General features: G+C 44.8%; 1 protein-coding gene across 3 annotated transcripts; it reads left to right on the top strand.

Annotated features, from left to right (window-relative positions):
- Window positions 1–967: 967 nt before the first annotated feature.
- On the top strand, window positions 968–20,222 carry GRAP2 (GRB2 related adaptor protein 2). 3 transcript variants are annotated; one of them, XM_064732012.1, is made up of 9 exons: window positions 968–1,079; window positions 6,156–6,258; window positions 9,247–9,338; window positions 10,900–10,938; window positions 11,549–11,668; window positions 13,371–13,539; window positions 15,163–15,294; window positions 16,642–16,761; window positions 18,970–20,200. In XM_064732012.1, exons 2-9 carry the CDS (start codon window positions 6,181–6,183, stop codon window positions 19,147–19,149), a joined length of 930 nt encoding a protein of 309 aa, XP_064588082.1. In that variant the 5' UTR covers window positions 968–1,079; window positions 6,156–6,180; the 3' UTR covers window positions 19,150–20,200. The 3 variants fall into 3 exon arrangements, with proteins under 3 accessions (XP_064588082.1, XP_064588096.1, XP_064588091.1); XM_064732026.1 differs by lacking the exon at window positions 10,900–10,938; XM_064732021.1 differs by lacking the exon at window positions 10,900–10,938 and having other exon boundaries at window positions 1,001–1,111; window positions 18,970–20,222.
- The last annotated feature ends 882 nt before the right edge of the window (window positions 20,223–21,104 follow it).

The following is a 21,104-nucleotide window of genomic DNA, read 5'->3' as shown; positions in this document are numbered from 1 at the left end:
CTTCCTTCTACAAAAGCTGTGTGAGGAGGAATTGGTATGTTATTTCTCTCTTAGGGCCAGTAACTCATTTCATCATTAATCTTTTCATCCCTTTCAGGCACACAGAAGTCACACCAGCACCTTGCATCCCCTCAAAACACATCTCAAACACTGGCATTGCGTTTGCTGCTTTTTCCTAGTACCGTGGCTTAGTTAAGTCTGGCATTGTAAACCACAGTTTGATTGCTCATCCTTCGCTATTTCATGTTCAGTTTGGATTTCAGTCAAGATTTCTAAAATATCAAATCCTTGAATTTACCTTTGTTCATTTACTGTTTTTTCCTAAAACCTTTTATTCCAGTTCTTCATCTTGAAATAGTTCTCCTGGCTTTCCTCTGCAAAGAAAACTCCAATGTGGGGACCTCCTTATATCCCTATGGGAGATGCATGGATGCAGAGAATTCATTTCGCTTTTGCGCTTCATCCTTATCTCCTTTGAGCATTCTTTTTACATTTCAATCATCTGCCAGCCCTACAGACACACTCTGGCAGGCTTCCTGTTTCTGTTGTCTTTGAAAATTATTTTATTGCATGTTTTTATGTCTTTAGCTACTTGTTCCTCAAGATATGCTTTTCAACAGACTTACGGTTTCTCAGTTAACTTAGCAGATCTGTGCTCATTTCTGTTTTCCTTATTTGGGTAGAACTTGCACTTTTTGAGGGACCCTCCTTTCTTCATCTGTTAAACCGCCCTAGGCTGGAGCAGCAGCCAGGGGCAGTTCCTTTTGAACCGGCACCACCATTTTAAATATGCGGGTACCAAATATTTCTGCCATGAGGGACTGGAAACTGCCCATGGCCGCTCTGTCCCATGCCAGGCACGGCTGTGTCCTGTGTCCCCACGGCCAGCCCGGGCTGTCGCTGACCCCGGGCACGTGGGCCGGTGCCGGGGTGTGACATGGCGCTGAGGGAGGGGCCGGGGCTCAGGCTCTGGGCCGGGCCTCGGTGGCCCCGCAGCCGCTGCTCGGAGCCAGGGAGGGGAGCGCTGCGAGGGACGGGCTGGCCACGGCTCCGGGACCCAGGGCAGCGCCAGGCATCCGGTAAAGGGAGCAAGGGAGGCTTGGAAGGAAAGGTGAAGGACTGCGCAGTAGGGCCAGATCGGGGGATCCCAAGGCCATCTTGTTTATCAGCTTTCTTGTGCAGGACAAATCCCTCTGCCCTCCCACATCTGACCAGCTGGGGTCTGAGGGAGGAGGTAGGCAAACAGAAGGAGGTGTTTCCCCACCACCCCAGTCCCCCCGCACCAGCCCTTACAGCACAGCAAAGATTTGGGATTTTATACTGTCGCAGTTTCATGCTGTGATATCATACCTGGTACTGTATCAGGTGCTCCTCCCTCTGAGCCTGTTGTTGCAGCAGCTTCCCATGTTGCCGCACAACTCTATTCTGACGCGATGGGAATGAGCACAGAAGACCTGGGTTCCCTAGGGAAATTAAGCCCCATCGTTGTTTGGGGCATTTCTTACCAACTGCTGTTGGTTATAGAGTCCTGAAAGTTTGTTTGTTCTGTGAATCCGGTTCCTAGGAGGCTTATTTTGTTTGCACATAGGCTCAGTTAAAATGCTATGCATTGTTCTGTGTGGCAGAATAGCCAAGACTTAAATGCATCATTTCTGAGTGTTTTAGTGACTTGTTCTCCCTTATAAATTTTACTCTCTTATCACTGACAGTCAGTGAAGCTGCACCGTTAACTCAGTAGCAAGAGGTTTGTGTTTTTGGAGCTAAATATTCCCATGCCACTTGTATGTGGCTTAGCTGGTGAAAACAAAGCTGTTATCTGCAACAGCTCTTTTAGATTACAGGTCCCTTCTCCATTGTTTCTGCTGAAATGTCATGTGGAGTTGCTGTGCAGATGCTCAGGGTTGAATCCTGTCCCCGGTTGTTCATCCATTCAGCAGGTTGCTCTTGCAGAGCCAAACAAAGACACGGCAGCTCGTGTTTATATCTTGGTGCAAAACCTCACTGGATGAAGCTTCAGAGTGGAGATGTGTGCAGTTTTTTATGCTACAGGCACACAAATAGAAACTTTTTGCATATGGTTCTGTTAAGTGAGTGCATTGTTGTAATTTTGCTCTCTTTCTGATGTAAGTAGGTGAAATTGGGAAAGGCTGAGGCTGGGCAGTCCCCAGGTGACGAACTCTTCATAGGTGGTGACCTTCCCTGGCATTGTTACTGCTGAATTTGGAACCAACATGGTGTAGGGTAACGGTGTTAAACTCTCTGAGACTCCGCTGTCAGGCGGTATTGCTTGCTGACATGTTTTAGGCCTTGGCACTTCCCATCAACAGAGACACTGATGTTCTTGCTGAGGGAATGGCACTCTGCCAAACGAAAATGCCTACCTTGTGCTGTGAAAGCCATGCTGCTTTTCACTTTTCATTTTGTGAACCTTCTGTTGCACCAGCCCCACAGAACTGCTGTAGCCTTATGCCTCTTGAATCCACCCTGTTACAAAGGTGAACCACAGAGAAAATTCACCTGCATGCAGAAAGCCAGCACAAAATGAAGGGCGCTGGTCAGCTCACGGCTGGAACTGAAAAATCCCTCTTTGAACATTGCATATCTTTCATGCTAAACTCTCTACAAAGGTGATTTTCACAGAGAACATTATGCACAATCTAAAACCATCCTTGGCGATCAAAAGGGTAGAGGAGTTGCACTGCACAGTTAAAAGCAGAATTTGGGATAAAAGGCGCTTGAGAAAGGGAAGTTATGATAACAGTGAAAAATTTCCTGTCTGTCTGTGTTGTGGGGTGGTGCTGGGAGTCACAGGCATGCAGAGAGGGAAAGAATGGGCTCCAGGCAGGGGAGTTCTCATGAGGGCCCAGCACTGCCCCATGTGGAGTGGGGATTCTCAAGTTACACATGGAGGGAGGAACAGGATCAGAAAAACAGAACTGGTTTGAAGTTCAGGTGCTGAAAAGTGGTAGGCTGGAGTTCAAAGACAGGATTATTGGCTAGTGTTGCTTTAGTAGCTGGTGGGGGAAGAGCTTAAGGGCAGAGCATTACTGCATTGCTGATTTATCTACACAGCCAACACTGTGGATGCTGTTTGAGCCACTTCTAAATCCAGCCGCTGGCAATGAAAGGCATATTTAATCCATGTGTTAGATTGTTTGAAGAGGTATCTCTCTCCTGGTCTCTCCCTGAGGCTGGGATTGCTGAAATTGGAAGGGAAGTGAGAGGAAGGATTTTAACTGTTTCACAAACTCTTCTCCTTCAGAGGGGGCCACATTCCAATGGCACCTTTAACATTTGGGTTATTGAAAAAATTTAAGTTTTCCTACTCTCTTGCCGCTGTAGAGGGAACCCCCACTACTTCTTCTGTATCTAAGGGACATAATCAAAGACAGGATTTGTATTTAAATAGTTTGCATTTAAATTGTTTTTAAGTGTGTTCTTTTCCTCAAGCTGGGATTAATGGTCTGCACTTAGGAGTTCCAGGATCCACCTGCACTGTTGGCTCTGATCTCTCTGCAGCAGCCACCACTGCAAGATAAAACACCAAAAAACAACCCTTACTAAAGTAATTTTCCTTTTGTCTTTTTCTTCATTTGTCTTCCATGAAAGAGTATTATTGTTTAACCAATTCCCTTAAGGGTTAATTCCCCTCCAGTTTAATACCCCTCTGCTCTGTTAGCACACAATGGGGCTGACACTGCCTGTTGAGGGTTACAGGCTGAAGCTCCAAAAATATCTATGCAGGAATAGAGGACAGTTCTCAGATCAGGCCCGAGCTGCACCTGCAGGGTAACACCAATGTCTTGGAATAAGAATAAGACAGAGGGTGACCCTAATCTGCAAAAGGTATCAGAAGTAAGAATTAAAGATCATTAGTAAGTCAACAGGGAGAATAGGAGATGAAAGTGTTTGGAATAGGGAGAAAGCTGAAGCCTGAGAATAAAGCACCAGTATGCCTTAGGGTGTCGGGGTTCAGCACTGCTGTGTGTTGGAAGCCCAAGGCAGCAGGTTGGAATAGCAGGCACAGGGCAGATCTCAGCTGAGCTGTGTACCCAGACCTACCCAGGAGGCCCTGGCACTGAAGCAACCCCAATTGCTCTGCAACAGATCCATGCTGAGTAAGCAGAGCTCTCTGTGGACTGCCAAAAAATTTCCCTTGGTGCTTCATAGCTCTCGTCAGTCACATGGATATAAATTCACCTATAAGCTGCAAAAAAGAGAGTGCTAACAGAGTCCACTAGGAAGCATACAAACTGGGTTTTTATTTTTAGTTAGAAGTGATTGTAACAAATATCAGAACTAATATCCAGTGATGTTATGGCCCCTCTTGTGAATCACTTTATTTAGGGATCTTTAGTCAAGTGCAAAGGGACTCTGCAAGCAGGAAATAGACAATTTAGTCAGTAAATAACTGCTGTATACAGTTAACACACACAGAACCTAGTTAGGATTCAATTAAATATTAGGCTACACGTTAGCATACTCCTCACCTGTGTAAAGGCAGCCAAAGATTCTTTGCAGGTATCAATCAGAAATGAAGAGTCACCCTCCATGGTTGCCATCTTCCACCAGCTAGGTCAGGACTGATGGCACTGACAGCTCAACTCAGTGACCCAAATGATTCATGACAGGTACTCAGCTAGACTGACTACCACAACTAAACTATGGTTTTGTTTGTCCTCTGAGATTTCATATCTTCCCATGTTGGTGGTTTTCCTCTGGAATCCCTGGGCTGATGCTGATGCAGTCCTAGAGCTTTTGCCTTGCAGGCTTTCTCCAGCTCATTCTCAGCAGTTTAAGTTGAGCTGTATCAGAGCAGCGCCCTGGATCCTGGTTACACAGATAATTAAATCCCTGGCTTGTGTGTCACAGGAGGGACATTACAGCATGTATTGCTGAGAAGGAAGGTTACAGCAGCCTTTTGATTTTGAAGTGGCAAAATTCTGGAGCTTGCTCAGTATCAACACTTTATATTTTGGGGATCTTGTGTCAGTTCTAATCAATAAGAAATATCTAACCCTAATTAGGGTTAGATTTAATTTGTTGTTTAATTTGGTTAATTTGTTTCTACAGTATCTTTCTAGAGCTTTCTGGTTAAGAATGTTTTGGATCAGGCAAGCTGGCACTTCCTCTCAAGCCATAAAGACTGGGTGTTTTTGTGAGAATTGAGATTATGTAGTGGAACTTGTGGCTTCAGGATCTTTATTCCCAGACAAACCTAGCTTAAAAAATCATAAAAATTACTTCTGTATCACAGCTATCTGATGGTCTTCAGAAGCTGTGCTGCAAGTGCACCTGCCAGCAGTGCAGTTGCTTAAGGTGGCACTGCCTGGCTGTTTCTTGGCTTGTCACTGGCAGCCTCGCCACTGGGCTGGGTGCATGACCCAGCCATGGGAAATTGGTAACTCTTGATCATAAAAATGGTCCTGCTGGGGTACATCCGAGTTGCATGAGCAGGAAGTGGTGAAGGAGCAAAGCCCATCTTGCCACTTCCCCTGCCACACTGCTCTGGTGCTGAAAAGCAGGCTTTGGTTTGCAGGCTGTCTGATATATTTTGGGCTCTTGAGTTACCAACACTGCCAGCTAACTCTCTGCCAGCTTCAAAATAGGGAATGCAGCCTTTCTGCAAACAGTGTTTTCCTACCTGAAAGTTGTGGTCACCCATGTTAAACCATCACAAAGAAAAGACTCTTTCAACCTTCCATATTGCGGCCCGTGTCCAAGAAAAAATATATATATTTATTGCAGCCCTGTTTGTTTTGTCAGCAATTTGACTCACTCTTGAGGCAAAGAGTAAGTCATTGCAGGAGACAAATGCATTTTTCTGTTGCAGGACAGAGTCGCTTTATTGGGAGCTGTGACAGAGTTGGTCTATACATGTTTTTCCATGAGCTTGTTCTAGCGAAAGAGATCTGTTGGAATAAGCATCCACTATTGGTTATTTGTACTTCTGACTTCAGCTAATTAGAGCTCAGCCATGCCCTCTCTTCTACCTGCTAATGTCTTTGCATGTCTAGTAACTAATGGCTGCCTGTAGGTGGTGAGTGCTTCTCCACATACAGATCCCAGCACTGCCTGTCAGCTTTCCAGAGGCTGGGCTCCACAATCCCCGTAGCTCATAGGTGCTGACAAGTATCTGACATTACCTCTTCCAGCTCTGCTCTGCCCCCAAGACACAGTATGGAAGCCATTGCCAAGTTTGATTTCACTGCTTCTGGAGAGGACGAGTTGAGCTTCCAGGCTGGGGATATGTTGAAGGTAAGTACAGCTTGACTAAACAGCTTTTCTGAGACTGCTTCCAGTTCTTTCTTGTGCTTCCCCTTGCCTTGACCAAACAGATGGAGGCACATCTATAAACTAGGATACAAATGCAGGATACTCCTCTCCCATAGGGTTTGCAATAGGACAGCAATTCCCAGGTTACTTGAGTCTGTGTCCACTTTTCTTGGTTTTATGTCCGTGAACTGTGGATTTACTTGCCCTGCAGTCCTCTGGTAGTCAGCAGGGAAGGGTATGTACCTTTGCTGGGGCACAGATCAAGATCTTTGGTGACAGATTTTGAGGGTCCTGTCTGTTTTCATTAACCAGGTAAACCATTCACAGTGAATACATTATGCTGATTATGTCTAAACACAGGCAGGATCAGTTCTGTCCAGAGGGATTGCTGTCTTCCTTATTTCCAGCCACTGAGCTGTTTAAAGGATAACTCTCATCCATTCTAGAATTTATATCTAACTTTTTACTGTTAGTAATTATTATTAGATGCTGCAGGGATCTTAGGCAATTGCAAATAGAAGAGGAAAATTCCATGATACACTGTTACACACATAGTGGAGTAGTTTAAGAGGTCCTGGTCTAATAACATCATATACACCCTTGCAGGAATTTCACAATGCAGCAATGGCAGAAGTAGAGTTGGTCATCTACAATACAGAGCTTCTGGAAGTCTCTTTAAAGTTGATTTGTCTGTGTTATGATAGAACAGTTCTTGTTAACGTTACCAAAGTCCCACAGATGAAGCCACTTGAAGTTTCACCCTAATTATTTATCCACTTTTCAGCCCTAGATGTTCTGTTTCCATTGAAAATGCCTGAGTATTACTCCTCCCTAAGGCCTTAGCTCCTTTACTGTCCAAAGGGATGATGTATAACCATAGAATGTGCAGCCCTGTTTGGCAAGGAGCCTTTGCTTCTCCTCTGTGCAGTCACAGATATTCCAGCTAATAATCAGATACTGAGTCTCAGCTTTGCCTTTTCCATCACCACCATTTGTTATTTTATTGGCCTTTTAATTCTTGGCACTTTAACAAAGTTGATAGCACCCAGAACTCATTAGTACCAAATCTTTCCAGAGAGCTGTGAGAAGGTTCTCGAGAAATCACTGCATCTCTTCAGCACAGATAAACACTCTTATTCTTCCCCAGTCAGTCCCTACTATCACATGACCTTTACTGATGCCTTTTTTCTCAGGAGACTTCCATCAAGTCCCTGCTGGGGTGATGGTCACTTTTCCTTCTGTTCCTCAGTTTCTCTTCTTGTAAAATCATTATAAGCCAGAACTTCTTTCAAAGTATGCTGGAATCCTCTGATAAAAAGTGTCAACACTACACTCCAGTTTTATTATTATTGGTTGTCATAGAGAATTCACTACCAGAAAAATCAAACTCCTTCTTGCTTCAATGGCCTTGAGGTAAACAAAATACCACCTTAGCCACCAAGTCGTAGTAGCAGTAAATCAGCCTGAGTAACAGCTCTGTTCTGGCATAGGCACACACACATTCCTGCCCTATCGTGAGCCCCCTCGTGCTGCCTGCAGCAACCTGCCGATATATGAAGGAGATAAGGTGAAATATTGATGTAGAGATTACAAAACAGGAAACAGGAGGCCCTCAACCAGTAGTGACAGGAGGAAATCCACCCTCTTACCCCCCCCTACATCCTTCTCTGAAAGGATGACACACTGAGAGAAACCTGCCAGCTCTGCTGTGGCAAACAGCTGATGGGTCGTAGCCATCATCCCCTGTGTTTGGCCACAGCAGTGAAAAAAGATCCTCAACCCAGTACCCAGGCATGAGGACAGCAGTGACTATACAAGGAGGGAATTCCACAGCTTTCTATTCCTTAACTTTTCTGAATCCTGCCTACGTGGCAGGGAAGGCAATGAAGAATTGGCTCCTGAGACAGTAACATCCTGTTGGCAATACAAAGTTGCTAAAATGTGCCTTAGGCTCCCAAAACCATGAGACTGGCTCACAAAGTAAGTATTATTACTGTTAACAATAGATTTTAAATTAAGTCATTTCCACTGGCTTTTTCCTTTTAAAACTGTCATGGCTTATGCTTTTAGGCTCCTCTCCAAAACCCGAAAGAGCAGGAACATGGTCTATTTCATACAGCAGAATCCTGTCCCAGGAGCTGGAATGTCAAACACCAAAGACCACAACATCTGCAGTAAAATCCCACTGTGATTGTATTCCTGTCCTCTCTCCTCCAGCTTAGGGCTGTATCTTGGGCCATCAGCCAGGCTGTCATGAATTTGGGCCCTCCCTGGTCAGCAGTGATGCTTCTAAGGACCATTACAGTTAACATTAATGTGGGCACGCTTGAAGCTGCTCCAGTGTGTGATGTGGACTCACTTCCAGCTATCCTAGCTATCTTACAATCTCCTAAGTGTAATAGTGTCTTGAAAACACTTTTTGCCTCCTTCTTTATCTACCTTGGCAAAGCTCAGGGCAGCTGACGACTTAACCCACTAAAGAATCTCTTGTGAAATGACAGGTGAGAGCACATGGTAACATCTGTGCAGCCATAACGCACATAGACACAGCTGCATATCCCTCCATACCCATCTGTCAGAGAAATTTTCACAGATATTTTCTTCTTCCCTTGTGAATCTGAGATGCTACAGTACCAGCTACAAAAGGCAGCACAGAGAATAAATTAAACCCCTACGAAGTCTTTCAAAGCTGAATTTTCTCCATTTCACAGACATCAGAGATACACAGACAGGCAGTCATACAAAGGGGTAAAGTTAACAAGCCATCTCTCTAATTCTACTTGGGGTTTTTTATTGCTTGCTTGCTCTGAAGTGGTCATCAGCCACTAACCTTGTTGCACCATGGGTGGCGAGCAGAGAACATGACAATTTTATTTTATTTTTACAAGGCATTCTAGGTTTCTTCCTGAATCTTGGTTGCTTTTGCCTGTCTCAGGAGATGCATTTATTCCATCCATTTCTCCATTGCAGATTTTGAGCTCCCAGGAAGAATGGTACAAGGCTGAGCTCAGAAGTCACGAGGGCTACGTTCCTAAGAACTTCATTGATTTCCATGTTCCCCCGTAAGTGTGACAGAAATGGTGTCACCACCATGGCACATTTCCACCAAGAGCACAGGGGACAGGACAGGGGAAGTGCTGGGCAAAACATCCTGCACTTTGGGGCTGGCAGGGATTGCCATAATGCTACACACAGATCTGCTAGCACAGAGTATTTCTACCCCAAAGCATCCTCTGCTCTTTTGGAGCTAAATGGATCTGATGATCGCTGTCAGTCCCAAGTGACTCCTTTGTTGCTGTGCAGAGGGACGCTGGGATGTGGCAGGAATTGCATTTGGATGTCCTCAGAGAGAGGGAGAATAGTCATGATGTGAAGTCTTGGGAGCAGAGACAGAGGCTAAGCACAAAAGGAAGAGCAAGAGATCTTTCTGAAAACGAATCATAAAAAAATTTCCTCCCCTTCGGCTCTTAAGGACACTGACTCCCTTTTCCCACCCTGCCGCCGCATTCCTGCCCCCCGAAGTGCCTGTGAGTTTCTGTCGGTGCACTAGAGGTCAGTGCAATGCTGTGACAGCTGGTGGTACTCTGGATCGGCAGAGTTGACAGACCAGCTGTGCCGCCCTGCTCCCTCTCACACACACAAACAGATCTGTCAGGGGACAGGCGTACCTGCATTTCTCTCTTCCCGCTGAGGAGATGGAGCTGCACTTTCAGAGAGGACTGATGTGTGTTGGAATGCATGTTAAATGTGCTCTCCAGCCCTATGCCATAAATATGACAGTGCCTGGGATTTTTACAACCTTTCAGTTAGCAGAAAAGCTCCCAGAAGCACCTCTTGTTGTCCTCTTTTTTCACAAGTGCTGCAGCATTTCAGGGGTGAGCAAGCAGAGCATGCACCAAGCCCAGTGCTTGTGGCTGTAACGCACTGCTGCCCTGAGCAGTCAGACTGGGAACACACAGGGATTTTGAGGTTACAAATAAGTGCCTCTGTCCCCTTTGGAGGTGGCACTTAGTGGCCTTTTTGGACATAAGCCAGCCTGCTTGGCTGAGCTGAAGGACATTATTCGTTTGCTGTGCAAATAAGGGCTTGTACTTTTGGGCCTCAGGGGGATGAGATCTTCCAGTCAGTTGTTCTTGTTCACTCTTTCACAGGGCTGTGCCATCACTCAGGAGCACTGGCAGCTTCTTTTTTCACACACATTTTTCTCATGTTGCTTTCTCTGTGCAAGAGCTGTGAAGAAATATTTCCACTTTGACACTTTTCTAAGTGTCAGGTCTGCAGTTTGAAGCAGTTCAGCCCAGATGACAGAACTAGACGTGGGGAAGAAAGTTGCCTCTTATTTTTGATGGATTGTTTTTGCCCATCTTTTTTCTGATTAAGTAATCATTGAGATTGTTTATCAAGGCTCATCTGATTTTTCTTTGCTAATGATACATAGGTGAACTGTGATGATAATAGGGAACTCCAAAGCCGAAATGACAGACATTAGGAACTTAACTGTCCTTCATTTTAATGCAATACAGGCAATTATGTATTAGGTGAAGTCAAAGACTGCAGATTGTAGATCTTATAAGCTATGGAGTGGACATATGCAAATGTATATTATTTTGTGTTTCTCTACAGAAAAATTCCTACTGACATCATATTCTTTTACTATTTATGGTGACTTTCTCATTATTAGTCCAGTGCCTTATGCTGTTGTTTGGTATGCCTGGCTAGATTTGTGTAAGTGTGCTTATGTATTCTGTGTTTCTGTGATTTTGTGATATTGCAACTCTTGCAGGAACCAATTTATTACTAGTAAAACTTTCATGTCTTGCTTCTACTAAAAATTTATGTGCGTTCCATGCAATATATCCATCACAGCCCAGTAATTTTCAGTTTGCCAAAAAGCAATTTGATGTATGTGTCTGAGAGTTATGTGTGTATATATGTATACATGCACATTTTTCATTTAAAATTTCTTTGACTAACACCTTATTGTACTGTGTCTGTAATTACAGTTTCAGCTGAGTGTTGCTTCTTAGCAGACCAAAGCTTACATTGTTCTCTTTGCATGTACATGCTTTTACTACTCAAAGAAAATGGTCTGCATCCATCAAACCCCTGTACCTCAGCATATACGTGGCCACTGGGAGTAGCCATGTGGGCTCCTCTGATCCTTTTGTTTTCCTCCCTCCACCCTGCTTGTTCACTCCCTACCCTCAACTTTTTTATTCCTCACCTTAATTCCTATCCTTATTGACATCTCCATGATTTCCCCACTTGACAGCTGGTTTGATGAGAAGATATCCCGCCACGAAGCAGAGAACCTTCTCATGAGCAAAGGAGTCGGCTGCTTCATCGTCCGAGCCAGCCAGAACTCTCAGGGTGACTTCTCCATCTCTGTCAGGTATCTGCTTTCAACAGCATATTCCTGCTTCTTTTCCTGTTTAATGGTGTCCCTAGCCTCCTCTCATAAGAATTCCTAATGTGATGTAGGCTCTTGAGAAGTTTGCAGGCTGCCAGTCACTGGTAGTGCTGCTGTGTTGTGAATGAGAACAAATTAGGCATCTGATTCCCAAATGTTTCTGCCTCTTTTCAAGTGACACAGTGAATGCCCCATTCCAAAGCTGCATCCCCTGGTGACCTCCTTCTCTGAAAGAGCTGCAGCAAAAGGAAAGTCTCCCACTGTGCTTAACATGTGTCTTCCATTTGTTTTAATTCCCTTACAGCTCTGGTTACCAAATCCAAGAATTCAGCTACTACCTATGAAGAGATTACTATTACATTGTTAACTTTTTTCCCACAGGTCACTAAACAGCCATTGGACAAGGACTGGTTTTTCATTGCTTGCAGCCCAGCTACATTTCAGTGGCTTGCAGTAGCCTAGCACTTCTCAGTGCATTTGCTTCTAAACAGAGCCTTTCAATGATGTTTGGTTTCCCAGTTTTCAGTCAAATAGTTGATAACCAGTTTTAAATTAGAGTCATGATTAACAAGTCATGATTAGTCTTTTCCAAGTGGTATGTACTTGCTGATTCAGGCAGCTCAAAAAGTATCCAGGAGGAATGCAGGAAAACATTCTGGTTACATTTGCACCAATTAACACCAGCAAATCAAGTACGGTCAGGCTCTTTCTCTGACCCTGAAGTCAAGCAGTGAGGCAGAGGTCAGATCTGTATGGCTACACCCTCTTCACCCCACCAAACAGAAGAGCTGTATTCAAGGAGCTCCCTGTGAACAGCTCCTGGCCTGTTCTTTCTAACCGTGGCCCAGCACTATCTAAGGGAGAGCTTTTCCAGTTAAACCACAACCATGCTAACACTTCAGTAGCTTGGGGCTGTAGCAGTCAAGGATAGCATTCAGTCCCTGCCTGTCCCCATTTAGTCTATTTGTGCAGATGTAGCCTCTGAGAAGAGTGTTTTGAGTGCCTGGAGTTGCACAGAGCAAGGAGGTGGGTACCAAAACCAGATCACATCTGGTGCAAAGAGGAATTGTACACATCAGACAAGAGGTGAGGGGAGGGGAGGTGCAGGGGGAATAAGAGGCAGAAGGTTGAGATTGTTAATTTGGCTTGTAACAGCATCAGAAAATTCCTTTTTTTTTTCTTTTTGGATAGAGAGAATGACCTGTAGTAATGATGTTACCCGAGATTTTATACTATCTTTAAAGTTTAGTATATGGCTTCACATGACTTTGTCTGCATATAGTGGTGATCCCCATGGTGTGTAAAGGTGTAGTACAGGTCTTATAGTCAATGCAGACTGGATGTTAACAGGACCTGCAGAGGCTGTTGGGTAGACTACAACTGCACTTTTTCATCCTGGAAGCTCCTGTGACCTTTATTTCAAAAGAGAGGGTTTAAAACCCTGTGCTTTGTTTTGATAGTGCTTTGTGACTAGGCAGCCCTGGGGCACTGTGTGTTTGCAGATTGATGAGCCTTTTGAAACACAGCCACATCTGGGTCCAGTAGGCACAAGGACTGCCACTGCATGACTTTCCAGAAGTTTAGATTTGGCCAAGCAAGAAGTCTTGGTACCCTTCTGGAAAAGACTTTTTAGAAAAAGGTAAAAGTGCAATCTGTTGATGATCTCTTTTCCATTGGGATCCAGGCATGAAGATGATGTGCAGCACTTCAAAGTGATGAGGGATTCCAAGGGTAACTATTACTTGTGGACAGAGAAATTCCACTCGCTAAACAAGCTGGTGGACTACTACAAGACAACTTCCATCTCCAAGCAGAAGCAGATCTTCCTAAGGGACAACAGCCAAGAAGAAAAGGTAAACACAAACTGTCCTTAGGAATTTCTCAGTCAGAAACCTTTCCGTGGAAGGAATTCATCCCATGAGAATGTCTCATGGTGAGGAGGAGGACAGTGTGTCCCTGGAAACCCAGCCACATAACTACACTGGTGGGGCCTGAGACACAGATTCGTAGGGGATTCAGTGGTATGTAGAGTTGTAAAATTGAGCAGAATTTTTTGATGCTTCAAATCTGAATAAAGGTGCTTTGCTAAAGCTGTGCTAATAGCTCAGAAATGAAATTCTGAGATGCCAAGAGAAGCAGGATTTACCTTACTGAAATGCCTAGATTTCCTAAGGGCAGGTACAGAGCTGGCTGGTGGGTTGTGACTTAGAAGAATTTGAGTCTGGTTTCTTAGGGTCCTTGCACACACCCAGAGGGCAATTACACCTGCAAGTTTGTCTGCTCAGAAGAATTGTCCATCTCCTGCTACTGAGCAAACAAAGTAAAAGAAATGTGGGGGAACAGAAGGCAGAACCTGGAGCAGTTAACCTGGCTGTTAAGAACTGGAAAGTACTACCGAGAAGAACATAGGAGATCTGGGAACAAGATGTGCCTTCAGGGAAGGTATAGTCAATGTTTGAGAAGGCAGACAAATCCCAGTCCAATGAATGCCTGGTTTTGAGCCAGGGGAACAAGCAAATGACATAGCAGAGGCTGCTACACCTCGCACTCCCTGTGCTGGGAATGAACATGCCTGGTCACTGCAGCAACCAAAGTCCTGCTTTACTGGGAAACGGATTCTGGTATTAAATTACCAGGATGTGCAAGTAGAGGCAAGGCAGAAAGTATGTGGCCTGCTGACTGCAGCTGTAAAGCTTTATAGGCTGTGTGTGGGTCATTCTTGCTGGCTCAAAATGAGAGATGATACATTTTCAGTCTGAAGAATGGGCCTGGGTTGTTGTCTCTTTCTAGACCACTTATACAGAGCTTTAAAAATGCACCAGTAAGGTATTAAAATACAGGCTCTGGGATCTGTAAGAGAGAGATCACAGCAATGAATCTCTGTGTCTGTGGAAGGAAAGAAAGACTGCATGCATGTATATCAGTATAACAACCTGTTTGGGCTGACTGTGAGCAGGAAGGGAAAGAGATGCGTTTGCTCCAAGATGCAGACAGGCAAATGAAAGAACAGAACTCAAGTTTGCTTTGGCAAACTCTCTGTACATTTATTATGGTGATGGGCACAGCAGAGTGTGTTTAGCACCCATCACAGTGGGGTTTCTGTTCACAATTCAAATTTGTAGATGCTACAGCCATATGATAAAATGATGGTAATATATAAATTTCAGTTCAGAGACAAATGGATTCTAAGGGCAGTATTTCAAAAAAGAGCTTGGCTCCTGTGCTGATCATCACATCAGTAGCCATATTTTCAGCCCAGCACCTCCCAGTACTACACTGATTTCAGATGGAGAGTGGCTACAAAGATCTAAAATACAGGATTCCTGATTTGTTCTTCTGTTCAGAGAGGCAGTCTTTTATTTGCAAGAGCCTCCAGAGTAGTGGTAGTGCTCAGTGTGCAATGATTGCACAGCTTTAGTCAAGGATGTAGTAGGAAGCAAAACCTGACCTCACTTTTGTGATCTTTCTTCCTTCAGGAGAGGCGTGGTGGGAGCCTGGAACGGATAGGTCGGGAAGGATTCCACATGGGAGGAGCAGCTGGAGAAGATCATTCTGCTGTATCCAAGAGATATGTAGAGCATGCTGTTCCCATACTGCAGCAGCAACAGGTACTGCCAGAAACAAGGGGCTGGGACATCAAGCCCAGGCATATGAAACATTGGCTTTTATTGCTTGGTAGCGAGTGAGCAGTCATTTTGTCAAAAATCTGCATCTCTCAGCTGTGCTCACAAAAGAGAACTTGTTTCCTAGATGTTTCCTACTTCTTCTCTCCATCTGCCTCGGCCAATTTGTGTTGATATGACTTAGATGTGTGGTCATATGGCTACTTTTCTTTGAATTTGATTTTGTCTCGTTCTTCTTTGGCTATTTTGGATACTAGATTTATAGGCCTACTTGCTGTCCTTTACACTATGGAGCAGCCCAAGAAAAAGTAAAGTAGTGAGTCCTCAGATACAGTCAGCTGCACCAGCACAACTGATGTTCCCCCAGCACATGGGACAGAGGAAGAGCAAGGAGTGGACAGGACTGGGTCATAATAACTCCAGATTGCCTGAAGTCCCCTTGGCAAGCATGGTTTTTATCTGTGAGTTAGAACAACCTTAGTTTTTTCTCCAAAAGTCTCAGAGACAAAAAAAGCCCCTCTCTGACCATTTGTTCCAGCAGCTGTGAGACACAGCTGAGAGTCAGCTTTCAATTCTAAAAAGTAAAATCCGAAATACAGCAAAATAGAGCAGTCTAAGCTGACCTCTTCCATGAGGGTCATTACTTGCAGAACTGGAGCACAGGGACTTTATTGGAAGCAGACATCTAAAATTATTGATGTGCGGGCTTGGTCCTGACTCTTGGCCCACTAATGACTCTTAAATCCCCTCATTTATACATCTCAGAATATATATGTGTCATGGTTTAATCTCAGCTGGCAACTAAGAACCATGCAGCCACTCACTCACTTCTCCTCCAGCAGGTAGGGAAAGAATCAAGAGAAAGGTAAAACTCATGAGTTGAGATAAGAACAAATTCATAATTGAAATAGAGTAAATAGTAGCAGTAGTAGTAGTAATAATAGTTGTTATTATCATTTTCTGTTTATTTAAAAGGAAGTAACAAAAAGAGAGAGAGGAATAAAACTCAAGAAAAAGAAGTGATGCACAATGCAATTGCTCATCACCCACTGGCTGATGCCAGTCCCTGACCAGTTATTGGCCTCTTCTGGCCAAATCCCCCCAGTTTATATACTGGGTATGATGTTCTAGAGTATGGAATATCCCTTTGGCCAGATACTGAGAAGTCCTCGATTTAGAGTGAGCCACTGCTTAGCAGCAACTGAAACATTAGTGTATGCAGTATTCACATACTGAATCCAAACCACAGCATTATACCACAGCTAAGAAAATTAACTCTATTCCAGCCAAAACCACAGCAACATGACTTTTCTGCTGCTATTTTCTTTCTAGGAAAGATATGGTGGGAGTCTGGACAGGAGTGACATGATGCACAGACTAAGGGATCATGGCCAAGGAGGTGCAGGAGCTATGCAGAGGAGACACACGGACCCTCTGCACCAGCAGGCACCGGTAGGTGATGCACCTGGGAGGCCTCCTCTGCCCAAGTCACTGGGTCTCTTAGCAAGGGCCAAGCAGTCTGCACCATGTCACCTACATGGAGGTTGCATGAGAAGTGGTGTATTTTGCCTGCCAGGCCATGTCTTACGAGACATTTCTGAGTCTCATGACTTTATCCCAGCCACTTGAACCTGCCTCTGGACTACAGTGTTATGTGAGCATAGTTCTGGTAACTGCTCTCTTATGCAGCCTCAGTGGAAGAGGGAACTTAGCATGAGCTCAGCAAAACAGGGACAGTCCCCATCTGGGACACTGGAATGAGCACAAGCTCACCCATGGATTTTGATCAAGCACGAGACCAGTCCAGCAGAAGACATTTCTGAAAGCCTAATGATCTCTTCTAGCAGAACTTCATGTCCATTAATGCACGGGGCTTTCAATTGTCTTTGCCGCCACAGCCAGGCAGTGACTGATGCCAGTAGCTAAATGTGCAGTACATTTTTTAAGTTCTATGGAGAGCAGCCTCATGATCCTGTACCATGCTACAGTGCTCCTCCTGTCTTCCAATGCACTTGTAGTCCCACTGTCTCTTCCATTAATTTTTGCTGCAGTCCTGAGAAGGCCTGAGATCACCCAGCTCTATTGTCCGTGCCTGGCACATCTCTCAGACCTCCTTTGCCATCAAAGTGGCGCTCACCTACCTGACACCCTTGGCTGTCAGAGCCTCTTAGCTCAGTGGATGTGGGTGTGATCCAGTTGTGTCTCTGCAGACACCCCAGACCACTCTCCTATGGGATCCAAACCTGGCACTTGACAGTCAGTCACTCCCTGCTCTGCCAAGTCCCACTGTGTGAATGCCCATACAGAACGTGGTGTCTGTCTCTGCCTCAGCCTGTGACTCCACTGCCAGCTACAAATATTTCCCCATCAGCTCAGTGTGACCTAAGGATGCTCCTCTTCCTCGAAAAAAAGTCCAGCTTCAATGTCTGGTTATGTCTCTCTCCATAACCAGAGAACCTAGATCCAAGGAGAGAAGGGAAGGACAGCAGACCTTTCTCAAGAATGAGTGAAAAAGATCAGATTGGATTAGATTATTTGGAGCATGTTAAAAAATAGGGGCATGCCTCTTTTCTTGGCAAAAGCCCCGAGTCTTTATTGTAATCCAGCTTAAAATACAGTGTTTTTTATCTCTCAGAGAGGCTGTGGCAATGAATAACAACATGCTTTTGCCTGCCACATCCCATCAGTGATGTAGAAGCCACAAATCTAATTATAGGAAGTTCTATATGTCCAACCAAATAACTAGGGGCGAGGTCTAAGCAGGGCCCTGAATGGAAGATTTATCAAAATATGTGTGCCTTCAAACAGATCTCTCCCTCTGTCCCTGCCAGATATACCTCCTAAATTATCCATGCCCTGTGGTGTGGATGCCAACAATTTCCCAGAAAGAAGCCCAAGCTATCTCCTTTAAAATATGATTTCTGGCCAAAGTGGGAGATTGACTGCAAAGTCCTTTAGAAAAAAATCTAACCATAGTGCACATGACAGTGCACACTCCAAATAAACTGGTATACCCAAACAGACACTAAATCCTTTGGATCCCAGGGACCTGACCTTGGGGAGAGTCTGAAGAGGGTTTAAGACCCTTCCCTATGCCCCTAAATTGCCTGAAAGAACACATATCCTTCTTTAATCTTCTTTACAGTGTTCTCTACTCTTGCCTGTGTGCTTGCCTGTGTGCAGTCCTCAACTGGCTGAGGACACATTTTCATATCTGTACCAGCACAGGCCAGCTCCCTAGAGCCATTCCCTGTTAGTTACAGCCCAGCAGGTCTCAGGCAGGAGTGCTTCTGTGCTCCCATAACTGGCTTCAGATGTGGCTGTCCTGGCTGCCCTTACAGAGCAGAGGCAGCAGAGCCATGAGAACACAATTTCCTAAGGACCTGCTCTCAGTCTGACTTTTCACCTTATGGTGCAAATTCCCACAAATACACTGAGGCTGCTGAGAAACCAAACACCATCCCTTGGGTGTCCCAGTTAATTGGTCCCTCCTTCCTGCCATCTTGGCCACTTCCTGGTTTAATTGCAAGTTGGTCTAAAATTCAGCGCTGCTTGTCCTTGCTTAGTGAATGTATTTACTGGGTCTTAGGAGGGGTGGCAAAGATGATCTTTCCCAGTCCTGGCTCCTTGTTCCCTGCCTGTCTCTCCTCTCCGTTCCAGCGAACGCTGTGGGTCCGTGCCTTGTACGACTTCGATGCTCTGGAGCACGACGAGCTGGGCTTCCGCACTGGGGACATCCTGGAGGTCCTGGACAGCTCCAACCCCTCCTGGTGGAAGGGACGCCTGCGTGGGGAGCTGGGGCTCTTCCCTGCCAACTACGTCACACCGGTGCTGCTGTGAGGGCACAGTGCGGCCCAGAGGGCTCTGCTCGAGCTGCTCTTCTGACGTGACAGGGACAGAGAAGGAGTGCATCTTCCCTTGCCACCAGGACATACATTGTTTTTTGTTTTGTCTTAATTTATTGGCAATTGATCTTTTGAAATGTTGGTATGAAAGAGAACCCTTTGAGGAAGAAATTTTTTACCCCTTTTTTTCACAGTCATGAAGGGGAGGGAGCAAAAATCTTGGACTGTTCATTGAGACTTTGCTGGGTGCTCCCTGCCCTGTCACTTCTTTTAACTCTTGATAAGCTCCTGCAATTAGGTTTATTCTGTAGAAATGCCCCTCAGGAAAGTCAGGCTTCAGGTTAACTTCAGGTTCAGTATTCAGGTAGCCCTATCCCTTCATTTTGGATCTGGTAGCAGTCATAGTCTCTTCAGGCTCCATTCCACCTTTCTGTCAGAGGCAGGAGGGACACCCACGTGAATTAAATGATCCTTGGCCACAACATTAAACCTTCAGTTAGGGCTTTACGTTGAGGTTGAGACAATCTAGGCTTTCCTTAATAGTTTCTGGCTTTCTTCTAGTTTAACTATTTTCTTAATAGTTTCTGGCTCACCCGTCTCACGCTGTGTGTATGGACTGTATGGATATACCAGATGAAGGGGAGGAACCCTGTAAGCTTTTGTACAAACATGCAAGTGGTGAAGGTATGGGAGGGCAAGGAGCTTTCTTTGCTTCTTCTCATAGGCCTGCTCTTCTTTCTGTACCCCCTAACAACTTACCCATTTCCCAGCTGCTGTCTTAGGTACCTGCACTTCAGCTAGATAGCCTGATTAGAGCAGATCAGGCCCTTCAGCTAAATTAGTATCCACTGGATTGGATAACAGTGAATATCCCTCACTGGTTCCTTTTGTAAAACTGTACTGGGGAGGGATTGGAGAGTTTTCTCTGGTTTGGTGGCAGAAGTTCTTTCCCTGAGAACTTCTGTGCTGAGGATCACCATGTACACAACTCTGGCTTACCAGAGAAATGTCTCATCCAACAGGTTAAGCTGTTTACAGTATGCAAAGAATAAAGCTATAGCCATATAATAGTCTTCTCTATTCCATTTTTTTTTTTATAAAATAAGGTAAATTAATAGGTTTTCAACTAACTGCTGAGTGAATGCCGAGATGTGATACAAATTTATTGCAAATGCACATTACCTGTCCCCTTCACAAACCCTGTGATGGGGACTCTACTGCATAACCACTGCTCAGGCATGTTGATAAGAAACAAGCTGCCTGAATTTTTCACCACATGTGGGACCTCAGCAGTCAGCAAGGAGAAGTGATGATTAATCATTATTGAAAAAGAAGGCATAGGCAAGTGAAAACCTCTAAACACAAATCAGACTCAGCAACAAAAACAAAAAGTTCTTATCTTTTGTTAGTCTCAGTGGAAGAAAAAGAACCCAGGAAATAGGTTCTTGGGGAGGGCCAATTCAATGTAGCTGGCCTGAATAAAGCTGCCAGCAAGACAGAGTGTTAGCACAAAGAACCCATTTTGAGAGAACTCCACCAAAAGCTGATTGTTAATGGGTGAAGTAAAATGAGAATATTTAACAAGGCATATAAGCTCTATAGAGAATAGAAAACTTTGAATGACTCAGTAAGAACTTCCTGGCTACCACAGTGGTCCAGGGAATACGACTGCCAGGGCTGGATGTGGCCCTGTTCTCTTGCAGGAGCTCTGCTCTGGCCCTTTAGTGTCTTCTGCTGAAGGGAAGTCCATGAGGCTTCTTTTGGAACAAGATCCCTTACCATTTGTTTGAGGGTGTAAGCTCAGTGACTCCAGGTGGTAATAAATTTGGAAGTAAGGTAGTAATAAATTTGGAAGAGAGGGAGTTAATACTCAGTGAGAGAGAGGGAGAGCATTAAGACCAAGAGGAGATGGAACCAAGAAACCAGAGACTAACAAAGGCAAAAGAGGGA

The sequence above is a fragment of the Zonotrichia leucophrys genome, chromosome 1A (genome assembly GCF_028769735.1).
Source record: "Zonotrichia leucophrys gambelii isolate GWCS_2022_RI chromosome 1A, RI_Zleu_2.0, whole genome shotgun sequence".
NCBI classification, from domain to species: domain Eukaryota; kingdom Metazoa; phylum Chordata; class Aves; order Passeriformes; family Passerellidae; genus Zonotrichia; species Zonotrichia leucophrys.
The sequence above is the reverse complement of the archived record's forward strand: the minus strand, read 5'-3'. Positions and strand labels throughout refer to the sequence as shown.